This window comes from Anastrepha obliqua, chromosome 3, assembly GCF_027943255.1.
Source record: "Anastrepha obliqua isolate idAnaObli1 chromosome 3, idAnaObli1_1.0, whole genome shotgun sequence".
Classification (NCBI taxonomy): domain Eukaryota; kingdom Metazoa; phylum Arthropoda; class Insecta; order Diptera; family Tephritidae; genus Anastrepha; species Anastrepha obliqua.
In genome coordinates, this window is record NC_072894.1 from 119,766,465 (window position 1) to 119,783,311 (window position 16,847).

The window sequence follows — 16,847 nt, forward strand, 5'->3', positions numbered from 1 at the left end:
TGGCGAAAAACTCTGTCAATTTCTTATCAATCAACAAATCTTGCAATGAGAGAAAATGGTGGTAATCGCTTGGTCCAGGACCGGACTATAAGGTAGATGCAACAACTCTCGGAGTTTTTGGCGAGTCACTATAGACGTGTGTGGCATTGCGTTGTCCTGATGGAACACAACACCTTCTTTTTGAATCCAGCTTTATGTTAAAGGTTTGCAACTGTTTTACGGTCGATATATAGCTCCTGGGCGATGCTACGACTACTAACATGCCGATCAACTTCGAATGGAACTAACAAAAACAACAAAAGTTTTTTTAGTACGAAATGGAACCTTGACAAAGAGCATAAATATTAAATGATTTGATCAATACTTTTCGAAATATCGATCACTACAGGCATCTGCCGAAAAAATAAGCGATTTCTTTTTCCCCAGAATAATATATTTATACATACATATTATATTTCCAGTTTGTACACCAACCTGTTATTCCCTGCCTATTCAGAGACGTCCCGCCAAAAGTTACAACTACTTGGGTCGCCCTCTATATAAACATATGTAGGTTTGGACGTGATAACGTCTTTTAATTCGATTTAGCCGGCTGCACGCACGAAAAAATGTGTCGTTACCTTGCTCATTCAACGTTACCTTGCTCATTCAACGTTACCTTGCTCATTTGTCGTTACCTTGCTCATTGCCGTTACCTTGAATGAACTGCAAGCGAAAGCACGGAACGAACGACAAAGCAAACAAAGCAAACGAACGGCAACGTTCGACATCTTGCTCTCTCCTACTTAAGTGAGCGTATATGTGTATGTATATGCGCATATGTACATATATAAATTCACGTATTTGTATTGGCATATGCCTTCTTATTGATTATTATTAATTTGATTTACTTGAAGAATTTAAAATAAAACCAAGTTTGTTAATAATACCTGTTGTTTTAATGTTATTATTATTAATTTTTGTATTATATATGACGGAAAAAATGTATGATAATATTTACCATATACCTTACAAGATATGTTGTATACTAATATATGTATATAAACATGCATATACATATACAATTTCGCGCAATTTTCAAAAAGAACAAATCTATATGTAAAGATGCATACAAGTCATATGGACATATCAAATATACGAATCTACTCCGTACGCAAGCAAATGTAAGCTAATGTGCTTGAACTGCGAGCGAGAACGCGGAACGAACGACAAAGAGCACAATCGGCCCCCGCGTTCGGCAACGTTCGACATCTGGCTCTGTCCTACTTGAGTGAGCATATATATGTATGTATATGCGCATATGTAGGTATATAAATTTACATACTTGTATTTGCATATGCCTTCTTCCTGTGTGCATGGTAATGAACCAATCCCCTGTTGAGCATAAACGATGATAGGAAAAATAGGAAATGAAAGGGAGTGTTTCGAGTGTAAAGTGTCTTGAAAAAGGCAAATCGATGATGGTGCCTCTTAGTGTTGTTGACTTATTAACGTCTGATGCACAATCGAAATTGAACATATCTTTCATGAATTTGATAAATGTTTCGTCATTTTTCACGTTTGTGTAAATGTAACTTGACCTATTCCATTGCAATTCCATTTACCTCCTCCTCTATATCCATACAAAATATCTATCAAACAAATAAAATTAAAATTTTGTTTTGAAAATTGCAACCATTCCATCAATATTTTCTTATGACGTTGTCACGTTAAACTATCGTCAGTAAACCGACTTTACAGACAACCTCTTTTTTATTTACACAGTTACACTCTTGCCTATTTATATCGTCTATGCACACCCTTTGCGGTGCATCTATGTAAACCTAACTAATACGTACATACAAGTATTTACATACTTACTATACAAGCGTAGGTATCGTAGTGGTGAATTGAAGTCTTGCCCAAATTTCTTTCTACGCAGGCTTACAAAATTTATATGCAACAAACGTCTTGCTACATTACCACTTCCGCGTCACGTCCGCCGCACCACCTTATTGCTACTCAACCGCACTTACATACATACATATGTGCATATTTGCTAACTTACCGTATGACAAGCAGTTATAAAAGTTCTTCAAATAAACGCAAACGAACTTTGATTTGTTGACTCGAAATTGATCTGTTCACCTGCGCAGCACCGATTTTCTTTTTAACATTTTGAATTATAAATTTAATAGCAATTTTTTCCTGGGTATCTAGAAAATGTGCGCTAATACATACCTACGATATATTTATGTATGTGTGTATATGTACGCCATACCGCCACACTTTGTATGGATTACAAGTTATGGCAAAAGAAAAAAAGCAATGGAATTGATTATGAAGCATATTTATTAAATAAGATTTATGTTATATATGTTTATTATATAAAACACTGAGCTACAATAGAAATAATGGGGTAAAAACTTATAACATAACCTTTAATACATAATCCATAAAAATACTTGAATACTCTACAATTACATATTTTACCGCCATGTGGATGAAAAATATCTTGTCCTTATTCTTTTTTTTGTTTTTTTTTGTTTTGTTTTTATTATTTATTTCATTTTCTTTATTATTTAATTTAAATTTGTTTTGTTTTTGTTTTTGTTTGTTGTTTATCGGTGTACTCTTCAATTTATACTTGATCTTGTTGATGTTACATATATTTATATATTTATATATATATAAGTCTATATATGTATATGCGAATGATTTAGTTGCAATTATGTATGTTTGGGTTTAGACTTATTTGTGTATGTATGCGTATTGAAATAAATACGATGAGCAAAAACAAAAATAAAGCCAATAGTGCTAACAATTTGCATTCTCGTGTATGCATATGTATGTGTATGTGTATATGCGCGTTTATGTGGGTGCATTTGATGAATACCTGTATGTACGCAATAATGTATGCGGTGTTGTGCAAATGGGTTTTTAAGTTTCTTTTTATGTATGTATTTTTGTTCGCTCGAATGTATGATACGCAGTGTTGTATTTATGGATGTATGTAACGCATGTAATGTTTGACGTATTTCAAATTTTGAGTATTTTGGTTTTTTATTCTTTAGTTTTTCTTTTTCACAATGATTTGTTTGATTCTGATAAGAACTTATAACTCATGTAGCAGCATTTTAAATTGTTTTGTTTTTGTTTTAGTCAACATTCAAAACACAATTTTCATACGACATAATTTTTCATTACATATTTTATATTTGCACAGAAATTAATATATTATAGAAAAATAAACTTAATTACATTTAGGCTTAATGCGTTTCTGCATTTACTTTTTTTTTTTTGCTTTTTATGTTTTAGTTTTTTTTTTTTTGTTTCGGAAGTAAATAATATAATTATACAGTAAAAAAATTAAAACTAAATGAAAATGCAAAATAAACAAAAATTAGCAGTTAGAATCATCCTTCATCATCAGAAGTTATTTCGCTTTTAACTAATTGCAATTTCTTATACTTTATGTATAATTCTTTTATAATTTTATGCTAATCGTAATATATAAAAAAGGTTTTCAAATTTTATTGTATTATACTTTTGTGTGTGTGATTATTTTTGTTCTTAAATGCATGTCCTTTACAGTTGTCCTAAACTTATCGTTTACTTTGTATCTTCCTTCTCCTTATTCTCCTCTGTTATTTCCTTCTCATTCGACTGCAATGATTAATTAATGAGTAAAAATTAGTATTTGCATTAGTATTTTCATGTGCATTTATATAAATTTTGTTATAGTTATATAATATTATATATACAGCTGTTGTCAGCTAATTAGAAACGCTTCCTTTTGATAAACGCTTGATGAGCATAATATTAAACTGTTTAAATTTACCGTTATTTTTTCTCTTAAAATCATTTGCATTGCTTTTGTTACTCTATTTACTACCCAATGCGCCTAGTTTTGTAGTTGTGAAATTGAAGTACCGTTAATATTATCCAACGCAGTGCATGGGTTACTTAGTTCAAGGCAAATAAACTGAGACAAGTAATTAGAAACAGTTGTTCAATGGAAGCATATTCGGCAAGTTGTGTTATTTTAAAAGTAATATAATCGACTTTTTGGTATGTATGTATATATTTTAAATTGGTTGTTTAAAAGCAACTAAAATATTTGTCTTCAAGATGTGTAATGGGAAAAAGCAGCAGATGTACACCTGCACTGCGCAGCTCCATTTTTGACCTTCGTAAAGCTGGAAAGTCGTTCAGTGAAATTTCTAAGCAAGTCAAATGCTAAAAAAAAATGGGTTTTAACGCCTTAAAGCATATCCAACTTTTTCAGACTGTTCACAATGTTCCACGTAAGAAAAGGCCCCGGAAAACTTCAGCAGAAATTTACCGCAAGATAGCAATCATCTCCAAAAGAGACCCAAAAACGACTTCCACTGATATCCAACGGGAAATTCAGGATCAATATAAGTTCGAAATATACAAGAGGACAATTGCTCGGCGTCTGGTAGAATCTGGACTGCATGGCAGAGCAGCACGCAAGAAGCCCTTCTAACCAAGATACAAAGGAGACGGCGAGTAGTCTTTGCGAGATCCCATTGGTCATGGACTCCAAATCAATGGAAATATATCGTTTGGAGCGATGAAACGAAGATAAATCGCATAGGCCCAGATGGTAGAAGGTATGTTCGACGGCCAATCAACCAAGAATTCAATCCCCGCTACGTTTCATGGGTAGTGAAGCATTGTGGAGGATCAATCATGGTATGGGGATGTTTCTGGTGGAATGGTCTTGGCCCAATCCATAGAATTTATCGAATTTTAAATAAGGAGAAATACGTCGATATACTAAAAAATGTAATGTTGCCGTGGGCTGAGGAGAATTTGCCTGTTATATGGAAGTTTCAACAGGATAATGATCCAAAGCACACGTCAAAGTTGACGAAACAGTTTTTCGACGAAAATTCCATCAATGTTTTGGAATGGCCATCATCCAGTCCGGACTTAAACCCAATAGAGCATCTCTGGGGTGACGTTAAAAAAGCCGTGAGTGCCAAAAATATCCCAAATATGGATGTCCTTTTTGCCGAAGTAAAAACGGCATGGCAAGCAATACCTGTGGCGCGCTGTCAGAATCTCATTACATCAATGCGCAATCGATGTGAGGTAGTGTTGAAGCAAAAGGGTTATGGAACCAAATACTAACACATAATCTTTATGTTGATCTGATAATACATTACTGTTTCTAATTAGTTGCCCTATCCAAATCGTGCATTTCACATGCTTTAAAAAAAATGTATATATTTAATAAAGAATTACGATTAAATTGTTTTCCACTAGTTTTTAAGTTTATCATATGTTTAAATAAAATTGGCAAAAAGTTATGAAAATACGTGTTTAAAAGGAAAATGGAAAATTTATTTTGAAATAAGTGTCGTTTCTAATTAGCTGTCAACAGCTGTATATAATTGGCGCGTACACCCTTTTTGGGTGTTTGGCCGAGCTCCTCTTCTCCTATTTGTGGTGTGCGTCTTGATGTTGTTCCACAAATGGAGAGACCTACAGTTTCAAGCCGACTCTAAACGTCAGATATTTTTATGAGGAGCTTTTTCATGGCAGAAATATAATCGGAGGCCGCTTGTATAGTTATATTATTATTAATAATTATGGTTAATTAAATGAAATATGCAGTTGATGACGCCTGAGTTTGGCTATTTAGAAGGCACTAAATTCAATTTAATTTTTGCTTTTGTTTTCTACTTGAAGTACCATCTCACCTAATTACTGCTATATTCCACAAGTTAAAAGAGAGAGTGCAGGGTTATTCTGAGGGGTTGTTGTTTTTATTTTAAAATCAAAAATTATTGAGGAATGCTGCTGAAATAGCAGTGCTTCGCCGGAAATAAAGCCGGGGTACTCAGGAATGTCGTGACACTGTTGCTTTTGTATCAATATACCTCACACATTTTTGGGAAATTCAGTGTTGGAGTAAAAAGTTCTTGGCTAGATATAAATCTAAATTTTTTTGTTTGATGTAGGCACAACTTTCATGGGAACATTATTAACAGAAGAGGAGTAAACGAAGTCAAATTAAGCAAACGGTTCAATTCAAATGTAGCTACATATGTATGCATCTTTATTGAGAACTAACGCTCATGAAAGTATTTATTTTCTGGAGAACAACTGTATTGTTGGCTGTGAGATTCGTAAAAGCGACCAATACACGTATGATTTCTTCACAGGTTATCACTTCTGTATACTAGTAAGTCACACAAACTACTGCAAGCCGTTGGTTAAAACTATGTTATACTAAGTATATGGTGTAGTAGTTTGTGAGAGTAATTAAAAAGAGTAAAGAATAAAAGAAGTGTTTTGAGAGTTTTAGACAAGTGCTTCTAAAATGAATTCCTAAACTAGTGATACGGATCACTCTCAAGAGCAATATATTTATGAACTTAAACGTATTGGGTCAAAAACACTGCCCTAAAAACCTTTGGTTATGCGACAGTTTACTTGCGCCTGTGAATGTGACCAGTGTAAGTTTGAGGTGTATGCAATTTAAGTAGGAGTCGCTATATGTTTCTGAAGCTTATTGACAATTGCAAATATGTGTTAGACGAATGAAGCAACAGTAGCAATAAACGGACGGGCCAGCATCACATAATACATGTACATAGTATGTCTTCTAGTTTACTGTCTTGCTAGTTACCGAGGTTCATTCTATCTCGCAAAACTTTATTTCGCTTAAGCCGTTTCGTGACTTCAACTTGCCAAACAGAGTAATGACTTTCAATTTTCTTACTTTTAAATCATCATTCATTGGGTACCTACTGACCATAGAGGTCTTAAGCAGAGCTGCGTTTTTTTAGAGCGAGGTTCCAAATAAGGCTACAAAACGTTTATATTTTTATCTTACGTACCTTGTCTTTTTCCAATTCTTTCTCGTTCTTGTCAGAATCATTTTCCTGTTCGTTTGATTTTTCTGGCTCGCCCTCTTTGCCCTCCTTTGTTTCAGGCCTATTTAGATAGTAAAAATAAAACGTCAAATATTAAAAAAATGTATATAAAGCTGTTTTATAATTAAGTATGTATATAAATTTTAAAGCTTGAACTTTTGTATTATTAAAAATAATTCTTACTCTGGCTTTGGAATATGAGCGTTCAAATCCAACTTTGTGCAGATCTCATCCCAATCGGGGAAGCACCTTTCCTTCATTCGTGATACATGGCCCACCAAGTTGGGACACTTTTCGGTCATGAAATCTCGTAACGGATACGAGATGTCTTTCGACAAATAATGCAGCTGTGACAAAATTGCAAACACAACTACATCCAAAGTGGTCGGCTCATCGCCGAAGAAGAACGGCTTGCAGTCTAACATTTCGCTCAACACCTTCAAATCGTTCTTGCCAAACTCTTCAATCTCCTCGGGACTGTGTACGCCGATGCCATGAGCCTTCAATTTTTTTGAACCCTGGAACCACTATTTATGAAAAATCACCATATTGCAAATTATATATGAGGGGTGGATTTCATGTTTAAACCATAAAAATCAGCACTTTAGCGCATGAAAGAAAATGCCACAGGCGGCAGTGGTAGACAGATTAAGCAATTACAATACGACATACATACATACGTATATGTATCTACAAATTTCTATAGTCAGTACTTACATAAGTTTGTGTGCACATAAATATGTGGGATAAGGCAAATTTGATACTTTTTGTTGTATTTTTTTTGTTGTGTTTTTTTGCAAAATGATTACAAATCTTTTAAATAACGATTTATTACTTACAATCATCTACATACATATACCTACATACATATGTAGCTTTTGCTGATTTTTATTGTTTGTGGTTACGATATGAGAAAGCGAAAAGCGATTTAATGTCGCAATGAAGCGTGTGATATGTCAATATGGTGCAAGTGTGGGCAAATAAATGAGTAGTCTTAAAATAATGATTTCTTTAATAATATTTTGTTTACTTTCCTCGTAGTCATATGTATGTATGTATGTATGTTTGAATAAATTTTGGTGACTAATAAAATGTAAATTGAATGCAAAGTTAGAGAACTGCACCAAGAAAGTGTTTTTTTATCAACTCAAAATGTTTCTAGAAGCTATCGGTGTATGTATGTATGTACATATGCATGTGTGCTTGTATTGAATGTGCATGTGTAAGGTGCTGCATTTATTATATTAAAGCAAAATAAGCGGAATACCAGCAAGTATGTACGAACCTTTCGGCCGAAGGTGAATTTAAAGACAAAATTCAAAATAGAGTTCGGCCAACGTAGGCCGAGTGCGTGTTGTAAGTTTACTTTGTAGCCTTTCAATACATTGTCCGGGTACTTGGCACGCCAGTAAAATATAATCCAAATTAAATGGTTCTCCAGCATAGCAATCATGGCATATGATACATTCCGTTGCTCTGTTGTCAGAGCGGCGTCCAAATTCTTTTCATATCGAGCTGATAATTCTTTGATGATAATGGCTGAGTCAGCGATTTCCTCACCGTTCAACTCAACGAAGGGCAATTGTCCCTTCTTCGAACGGAAACGCATTTTATGGTCAACATTCTGTAAAAAAAAATGAAAGAAATGAAAATTAAATTGTTTATTAGTATTGAGTGTAAAAATAAAAAAATGCAATTGAAATATATTGAATAATAGGGATGTGTGACCAATTGACTACACAGTTCTACAAAATTCACATGCCCATCACGAATTAATTTGGAGAAGTAGAGTGGGGTTTGAAAATAAAACATAGGCAATCAATCTCAAATAAAAGACAGCACGTAGACCTGTGTTATGTAAAATTTTAACTAATCAATCACTCAGTTGAATATTTTATGGAAATTTTCAATAATCAAAACCCATAAAATTATTCGAATATTTCATTCTTTCGATCAATCTTAATTCTGAGCAGACTGCAACTTGAAATGCTTTGATATTTTAACAGTAATTTTTGTATAAAATATGTTTTTCTGCTATACAGGAAAATTCCTGCAGACAGCTTCAATAACTGAAAACTTTCCGGTTTACAAATCTCACAACAATTTCCCCATGCAAATATCATCCCAATAACTAGACACTACGATAACCGGACGCAGAGATGTTAGCTGGCACCAAATTATGAGGCTAGGCCAGGCGAAGTCTTTACTCAAACCAAAAGGGGTTTAGGAGACTCAAGGAGTGTTACTCCCTAAGAATAAACTGAGAATATATATATACATGGGGCATTCTTCGCCAACCGGACACCCCCATCTGCCCAGAACAGTTTTTATAAAAAAAATTTTTCCCTATGCCGAAATAAAAGCTTATGTCATGTACTTTAATTTGTCATGTGGCACTTTTTAAATACTAAAAAGCCATTCCTTCCAAATCTCAAACAAAAAGGAAGTGATTATTAAAAGATTTTCCAATTCTCCAGAAAAAAAAAAAGGTTTACTGTGAAAAAAATCCTGTATTATGAAAAAAAAATTCCAATTTCAGCAATTTCCTTCAATATTTATATTCAGCAGCGAACCCAGAAACCCCCGAGCATCATGTTTGAGGAGAATTCACAGTAAAACTTTTTTTTCTTCTGGAGAATTGGAAAATCTTTTAATAATCACTTCCTTTTTGTTTGAGATTTGGAAGGAATGGCTTTTTAGTATTTAAAAAGTGCCACATGACAAATTAAAGTACATGACATAAGCTTTTATTTCGGCATAGGGAAACATTTTTTTTATAAAAACTGTTCTGGGCAGATGGGGGTGTCCGGTTGGCGAAGAATGCCCCACATATATATACAATAAAGTGGTGCACAAGTCGACATATATGTGCTTTCAAATCATTTGCTAAATTCACACAACAATGCAGTGTTTTGTTCTCAACTAACAGTAACAGGCAATAGCAGCTAGAGAGAAAACCAAATCATGCTTTTGCACGACTTGTTTCTCTCTCAGCATTGTCACTACACACATATTTCGGCAAGATAGCAAGAAAAGCAATGACACTGAAAGGCAATGAAAAACAATTCAATTCAAACAAGTGAATTGTGTCAAATGTGGATTATTTACTTACATGAATTCCTGATATTTTAAAATCAAATAGGCAGTTAATGTTTGGTATGATGGTTTTGTAGAATAAAAATTAAATTCTTATTAATATTTGAATACAACTTACACTTTGCCTGCAAATATTCTCTGCTAATACACACTACGTACATACATACATATGACACCAATTCACACATTGTACTTGATGTCTTTCGGCAAAGCTTGTATGACAATGTTTTTCTACCATTGCCATGCAAGCATATAAGCAGCGTCGTGCAATTCGTGTACTGTCGATAGAGCCGAAGTAGTATTGCTTGTTGAAGACAGTTTTTCTTCGTTGCTGTTCAAGTTGTGTGCCTACATTGCTTTTTGTCATCACAAACAGTGTCACATGCAATGTGTGATTTGTTGCTTTGTAATAAGCAAGTCATTTGTGCACCACTTTAATATACAATATATATATAATTGGCGCGTACAACCTTTTTGGGTGTTTGGCCGAGCTCCTTCTCCTATTTGTGGCGTGCGTCTTGATGTTGTTCCACAAATGAAGGTGCCTAAAGTTTCAAGCCGACTCCGAACGGCAGATATTTTTATGAGGAGCGTTTTCATGGCAGAAATACACTCGGAGGTTTGCCATTGCCTGCTGAGGCGCGACCGCTATTAGAAAAAACGTTTTCTTAATTTTGGTGTTTCACCGAGATATCGAACCTACGTTCTCTCTGAATTACGAATGGTAGTCACGCACCAACCCATTCGGCTTCGGCGGCCGCGTAAACTGAGAATGCAGACGGGAATTTTCACAGGCCATTGCAGAATACGCAGTCAACTGCACAGGATTGGGATATGGACCACCGACTCTTGACGTTTGTGCGACCAGTCCCCAGAGACACCAACACTTTCACATTGAATGTGGCGCTATAGCGCGGAGAAAGTTGAGACATCTCCGCCAAATCTAACACATCTCAGTCCAATCCAGTCCGCCATGAGGTCGAAGTGCAAACCTCAATTTTATTCTATTCTATTCTAAATAGGTGTGGGAACTAGTTTCAAACCGTTTTTATCAAAAAATCTCTCATAAGGGAACAAAATTAAAAAAATGCCGGGCAAGCGCAAGAAAAATGAAGCCCAAAAATGAAAACCACTCTTTTTTTGGATAACGCAGCAGCCCATTCAAGATAATTACACTTGACTAACAAGAAATTTTTTGCCAAATGAAATCAAAACACCAGCTTATTCCCACTCACGATTTCAGTGCTTCGCAAATCCATACCAATACCACAGTTAAAAATTTACTAATAGTAATCCCATATTTTCGGAATTCACCTAAAAAGACTTTCAGCTTTTTAAAATCTATGATAAGATTATATGCAAATTATACTAACAGGAAAAACTAAATGGAGAAATTTCAGACAAATGTCACGGGGAAATTCAAATCTCTGAAAAATTCAAATTTAAGAATGAAGAAAAATTGCAAGTAAAATTTAGAAAGGAAAATAAGTTCCAAACGACGACTGATGGGACGATTTGTTTGAATATACGTGAAATGAGTGGGCAGAATTCTGCTGCGGAATCCCCGACAACGTGGCACCGGAAGCTACCCTCACAATTTTGCTTTGAATGGCCAAACGTGGTAATCTATCATCCTTCCATTCCGTCTACCCAAGATCACAGCATTAGCACGATAGCTAGTATCAGTTAAGTAACTGGAAGAAGCTATTAGAGAACAATGCACAAAATGTGCACCAACTTGCCTCCAATATTTGGTAAAATTCATTCATACATAGACATCCGGAAAATGTTAGTCACAACAATGGAAAACACACAATACTCCTTAATAACCACTAAAATAACTGCATGGAATATAAAGAAAAACAATTTTCCACTTTCTTGTTTTAAGTTGAACGAAAAACTAACTGGTTTTCTTTGGCAGAGAGATGAAATTGAATTCCAGTTGGTTGCTTAAGTCTTTTGTTTTTCACCAAACGTAAAGACCTAAGCAACAAACTTGCGAGTAATAATTGAAAAAAATAGATATATAATAATAATTGAAAAAAAAAATATATATATACATATGTATATATAATAATAATTGAGCCGATTAAAATTCATTAAATATTATTTTTTTATTTTTTAACTGTCCCACAAACACAAATTTTCTAGTTCCAAAATACTGCAAGGCTGGAGGCTGGAGGCTATTTTTAGGGGTGCTGGTGATGTTGGTGAGCAAAAGGAGCTGTTTTCGGTTTATTTACGTCGCCTTAATTTATTATATTTTACCTTTTTTAATTTATTTACACTTTATTCCTTTAAATTTTCAAGTGCGCTACAACAAATAGTTCCAGAGTTCAGCAAACTTTTGAGACAACGAAAATGTGTTTAATCGACATAATCAAGTGGGATGGTGAGTTGGAAAAGCGGCGTTAAGGGGGTAGTATGGTTAATTCGGTGTAAAACAAGCATATTTTTCGAAATTTTTTTTGTCGACACAGTTGATTTATTCAAAATTTTAAAATTACTTCATTATAAAGTCATATTTAAAGAATATTGTGTGAAATTTTCATTGATTTTTATGAAGAAATGAGTTGGTGGCAGCGAATCTTCGCGGACGTCTCATAAAAAAGTTTTATTGCGGTGTCCCTCAGAACTCATTACTGGATCAACTAAAATCAAAAAACCAAATTGATTTCATCAGCTAATAAAGTTTCGCAGATAACAACGTCGAATTTTTTTTTTTTTTTTTTTTTTATTTTTTAAAGCGCTTTGAAGTCAAAACACCGATTTTTCATAAAAAAAACTTGAAAACTTTGTTGTTTTAAAATATGACAAAATGTAAAAAAAAAACTCGACGTCATTACCTCGTGAATAAAGTAAAGAAACAAAAAAACCAAATTTGAAAAGAATCGGTGCAGTAGATATGAATCTACAGTGGACACCGACCGTAAAAAAGGCAAGTGTGAGAAAAACGCGTTTAAAGATTAGGTAGCTATTTTCGGCAGCGTGAAATCCGGTTGGAGAGGTAGATACTTAATCCTTTGTGTCTTTGTCAATTTTACTCGAATGCACTTCAAACTTTCACACAATAATCTTAAGATGTTATAGAATAATTTAAAAAAAAAAAACAAAAAAAAAAATGAAAAAAAAAAAAAAAACCATACTACCCCCTTAAGTGTTGTCGATATGATGTTTTGTAGATCGATTTTCTTCAGTTAACAAATAATTTTTAAATAATAATACGAACTACAATAATTTTTGGAAGCCATTAGATCTAAACTTAAGTTCCAGATGTTGAAAATCGAAGACGTAAGCTGACATTTATATTCCCAAACTTAGTTAATCCGCGACTTGCATTTTCAAGCCAGTTTAGAATTAGCTAGAAGGCAGCAGTCCAAGTCTTTAACCCTCCGTGGGACACCCAGGTCTGGAACGACCTTTTTCAACTTTGGACGTGAATTTAAGATATCTCTATTATAGCTAACGGCTAGCTTCCTAAAATTTAATTTTCTATAGATTTATGGATATAACCTTTTAAAGATAATTTCACTTAACACTACATCTGTCAGCCGTTTATCAATCTCTTCAAAAATGTATGTATGCAAGTGTGTGTACGTTAGAAAGAGCAAGGCGAACATCATAAAGGTAAAGTAATAGGCAGCAGCTTATCCCTATAATATTCAGCGTCATGTTTAGTATTTTTTTCTCGAAATAAATCTTGCCTCCGGAAATTTTGCATATTTCGCATTTGTAAAAACAAGAAAAATTTAATCCTTCCACAATTTCTGTATATGTATATATATTGAATATAATAATAATAAATAAGTATTTTTCTTCATAAATCGTATTTTTTTATAAAAATAAAAGTTTCCACATAACTATTTTGACGAACTACTGATATGCAGGTAAAATAAAATAAGATGTACAACGTTTACCCTAACTTTTTGTAGAGTCCACAAATAAAATTTTGCACATTTTGCCCGAATAGAAAAAATGCAACATCAATACGAGAAAAGAAAACGCTATAAAACAACATTGACCTCAGTTAACCCAGTTTTGTATGCCTTCAGCAGTTCAAATTTTATTTTGGTGAGCAAGTATGCAAATATTTATGTGCCAACCACTTGCTAATTCGTCGGCGCTAAATTGCTCTGTTTGGCACGACACTCTGACCAGCAACTCTAACAGTAATTTAGTTTTAATCTGACATTTCTTTTGTTATGTTTTCTATTTCCGGAATTCAAAACTAAAACTCTCTTTTCAATCTGAACACTAAAGGCACCGCAAGTGTTAATACTACTATATATATATATATGTATATGTATGTATGCCGGCAGTTAGCCTTTTCAAATTTGTTATCCCATGCTACTGACGGGCGTCTGCTCCCATAAAATATATATATTTATATATTCAATAGGCATCAGGGATTCGCCATTTCTCTTCTCGCTATGAGTAGGCTCTGCTTGCTGAACGAAAAAATTGCATGTGAAAGCACTCAATATATTCAATGGCGCCAACTCTCTTTTCTGATATCAGGCAAGTTTCATTAGACCTCGTTCACACAGAGAATTTTTTGTTGTTCCAACTTTGCGAATTCCCTTTTGATGTTTCCGTCGTGTTCACACAAGGCAACTGCGTTCCTTAAAATTGCTAGTTTTGAGTCTACAGTTAACAGCATTGAGAAGAACGAGAACACAAATGGTTTTGACAAAGCACGAGCATCACAAGTAACGAGTTGAAACAATGTTGCCCTGTATGAATGTGATTTTGCTAATACTAATTAAGTGCCTCCTAATAAACGCCATTTTTGGCACACCTTTTCCAGCGTTGCCAACATATCTTTATTTATGCCAATTGCCTCATATTTTCGCCATATTGAAGTTGAAACAATAATAGAATATGAAGAGCCTGTAAATAATTCACATTTTGATATTTCGATATTTCAACTGAATATCAGCTAATCACTTCAAACGTTATCAATAATAGTTTATGCCTAATGGCATAGCCCTACAATTTTTTGCAAGAAACCTCATTCAACGTAAAATTTATCTCTGAAATAAAAGTTTTTGTAATTTACCCTATGTTAATGCATACAATCATTTGTCAGTGTTAACATTTACAAAAGGTTGTGCTACCAAACTACTAACCAAAAATTAAACGAACACAACGGACCATATATTGAATCAGATATCTATCACAATCACATTATAGGTGCTGCATTTGAGTGCAAAATGTTTATCCACATCCCGATATTTGATCATTAGAGGACAACTAATATTTCACATAAATCATCAGTTTTCCCTATCCGCAATACTACAATAAAAGTTGAAGTAATTAACATTTCTTATCTACTTATGCAGTAGGCATTTGCTCAAATTTTGCCAGATTATAATTTTTTTCTTTTTTGTTTGTTGTTGTTGTTGCTCACAAATATTGCAAGCGATGCGTTTTAAATTCCACTCAGAGCTTAAACGTCTGTAAATCGATGCACCTTAAAAAACAAGCAAACAGTGTATTTATTTGCATAAATATTAAGCTATGCAGTAGCATGCAAAATATGGATAGGCTTATATAAATGAATTGGCGCATTTTGAAAGCCTTATTTGTTTATATTAGCAATAAATAAAAACGTATAGGGATTTCAAATTTCAATTCAACTCAAGCGCGCGCACTTCAACACATACATACATACCTGCTCACCTACTCATCTGTACATAGTATATATATATATGTATATATACACATAGTCTTGCTATTGGCGGCTAGACAATTTTACAGTTTCCTTATACACACAAAGCATATTGTACGCATAACGCTGTTGATGATTTTTAAGGCACGTTTATACTGTTAAGGAATGCATGTATATGTATGTATGCTTGGGAGTAGATGAATGAGGGGAAGTGTAGTGTAAGCGACGGTTACTTTTGTTGCGAGCGCACGTGTATGTACATACATATATCTATAAGTATGCATTTATGTATGGAGATATGTCAGTCAAACGCTAAATCTGTGGTTCCGCCAATTTTTATTTGAATGGAATATTTTTCACTACTACCCTGTAGTTATTTATACATTTTGTTTATATTTATGTACATATATGCACAGATAAGTATGGATTTATGTACATACCAATAAGTAAAGTACGTGCGTTAAAATACCCGCATTTATTTATTCTTAATTGGTAAACATTCGATACACCTAGACGTACCTTCTGCCTACTTACGGATTACTGACGCGTTGCGATACACGTTGGAATGTGCTATCGCTAGCTGTTGCTTTATTGAATTTCATTTTCGATAAATAGTAAAACCAGACACACCATACATACATATGTACACAAATATGAAAATACAAAAAATCAAAGGAAACGGCATCATTGGCGAAATATGTATGGAAAAACAACAAACGTCAAGGAAAATATGTGGCACTTAAGTTTGGTTAACATGTACCTATATAAGTACGTATGTATGTATGTACGCGTGTTTATGCATTATAAGTACCCTGTAAGGAAAGCTTGAACTAGTAAAGAAAATTTCTGTGTCGCAGCCAATTGCAAATTACTTCGCTACTCATATTACAAAATCTGTTTTGACACTGTGACGGAGGCAAAGTTGAAAATTGTATACAATAAAACCACTCTGCTAACACATGATAAAATATTATGTAGTTTTTTGAATACGATTCAAGTGATTTATTACATCACATTTAATTTTCTTGTCAGCATAAAGTAATTAAAAACTAAAAATGATTGTCTGACCACAAAATCAAACCTTAAATCTCCCAAATCCTACACTAACGTCAATAATGCTCTTTTCTTGCGACTACTACTAGTGGCAGTGAGAGCAGTAAGAGTTTACCCTATATCTCCACCTTCTATAG

At 33.9% G+C, this 16,847-nt stretch overlaps 1 protein-coding gene across 2 annotated transcripts in view; it reads right to left on the reverse strand.

Moving 5' to 3' along the window:
* Positions 1-2,313: 2,313 nt before the first annotated feature.
* LOC129240737 (failed axon connections) overlaps positions 2,314-16,847 on the reverse strand; it is a 34,289-nt gene continuing 19,755 nt past the window's right edge. Inside the window, exons 2-5 of one of the 2 annotated variants that reach the window (XM_054876707.1) lie at positions 8,176-8,514; positions 7,074-7,417; positions 6,855-6,951; positions 2,314-3,645 (exon numbers count right to left, since the gene is read on the reverse strand). In XM_054876707.1, coding sequence (XP_054732682.1) covers positions 3,592-3,645; positions 6,855-6,951; positions 7,074-7,417; positions 8,176-8,514 — 834 coding nt within the window. In that variant the 3' untranslated portion in view covers positions 2,314-3,591. The remainder of the gene's footprint in view (positions 3,646-6,854; positions 6,952-7,073; positions 7,418-8,175; positions 8,515-16,847) is intronic. The other variant, XM_054876709.1, reaches the window with a different exon arrangement.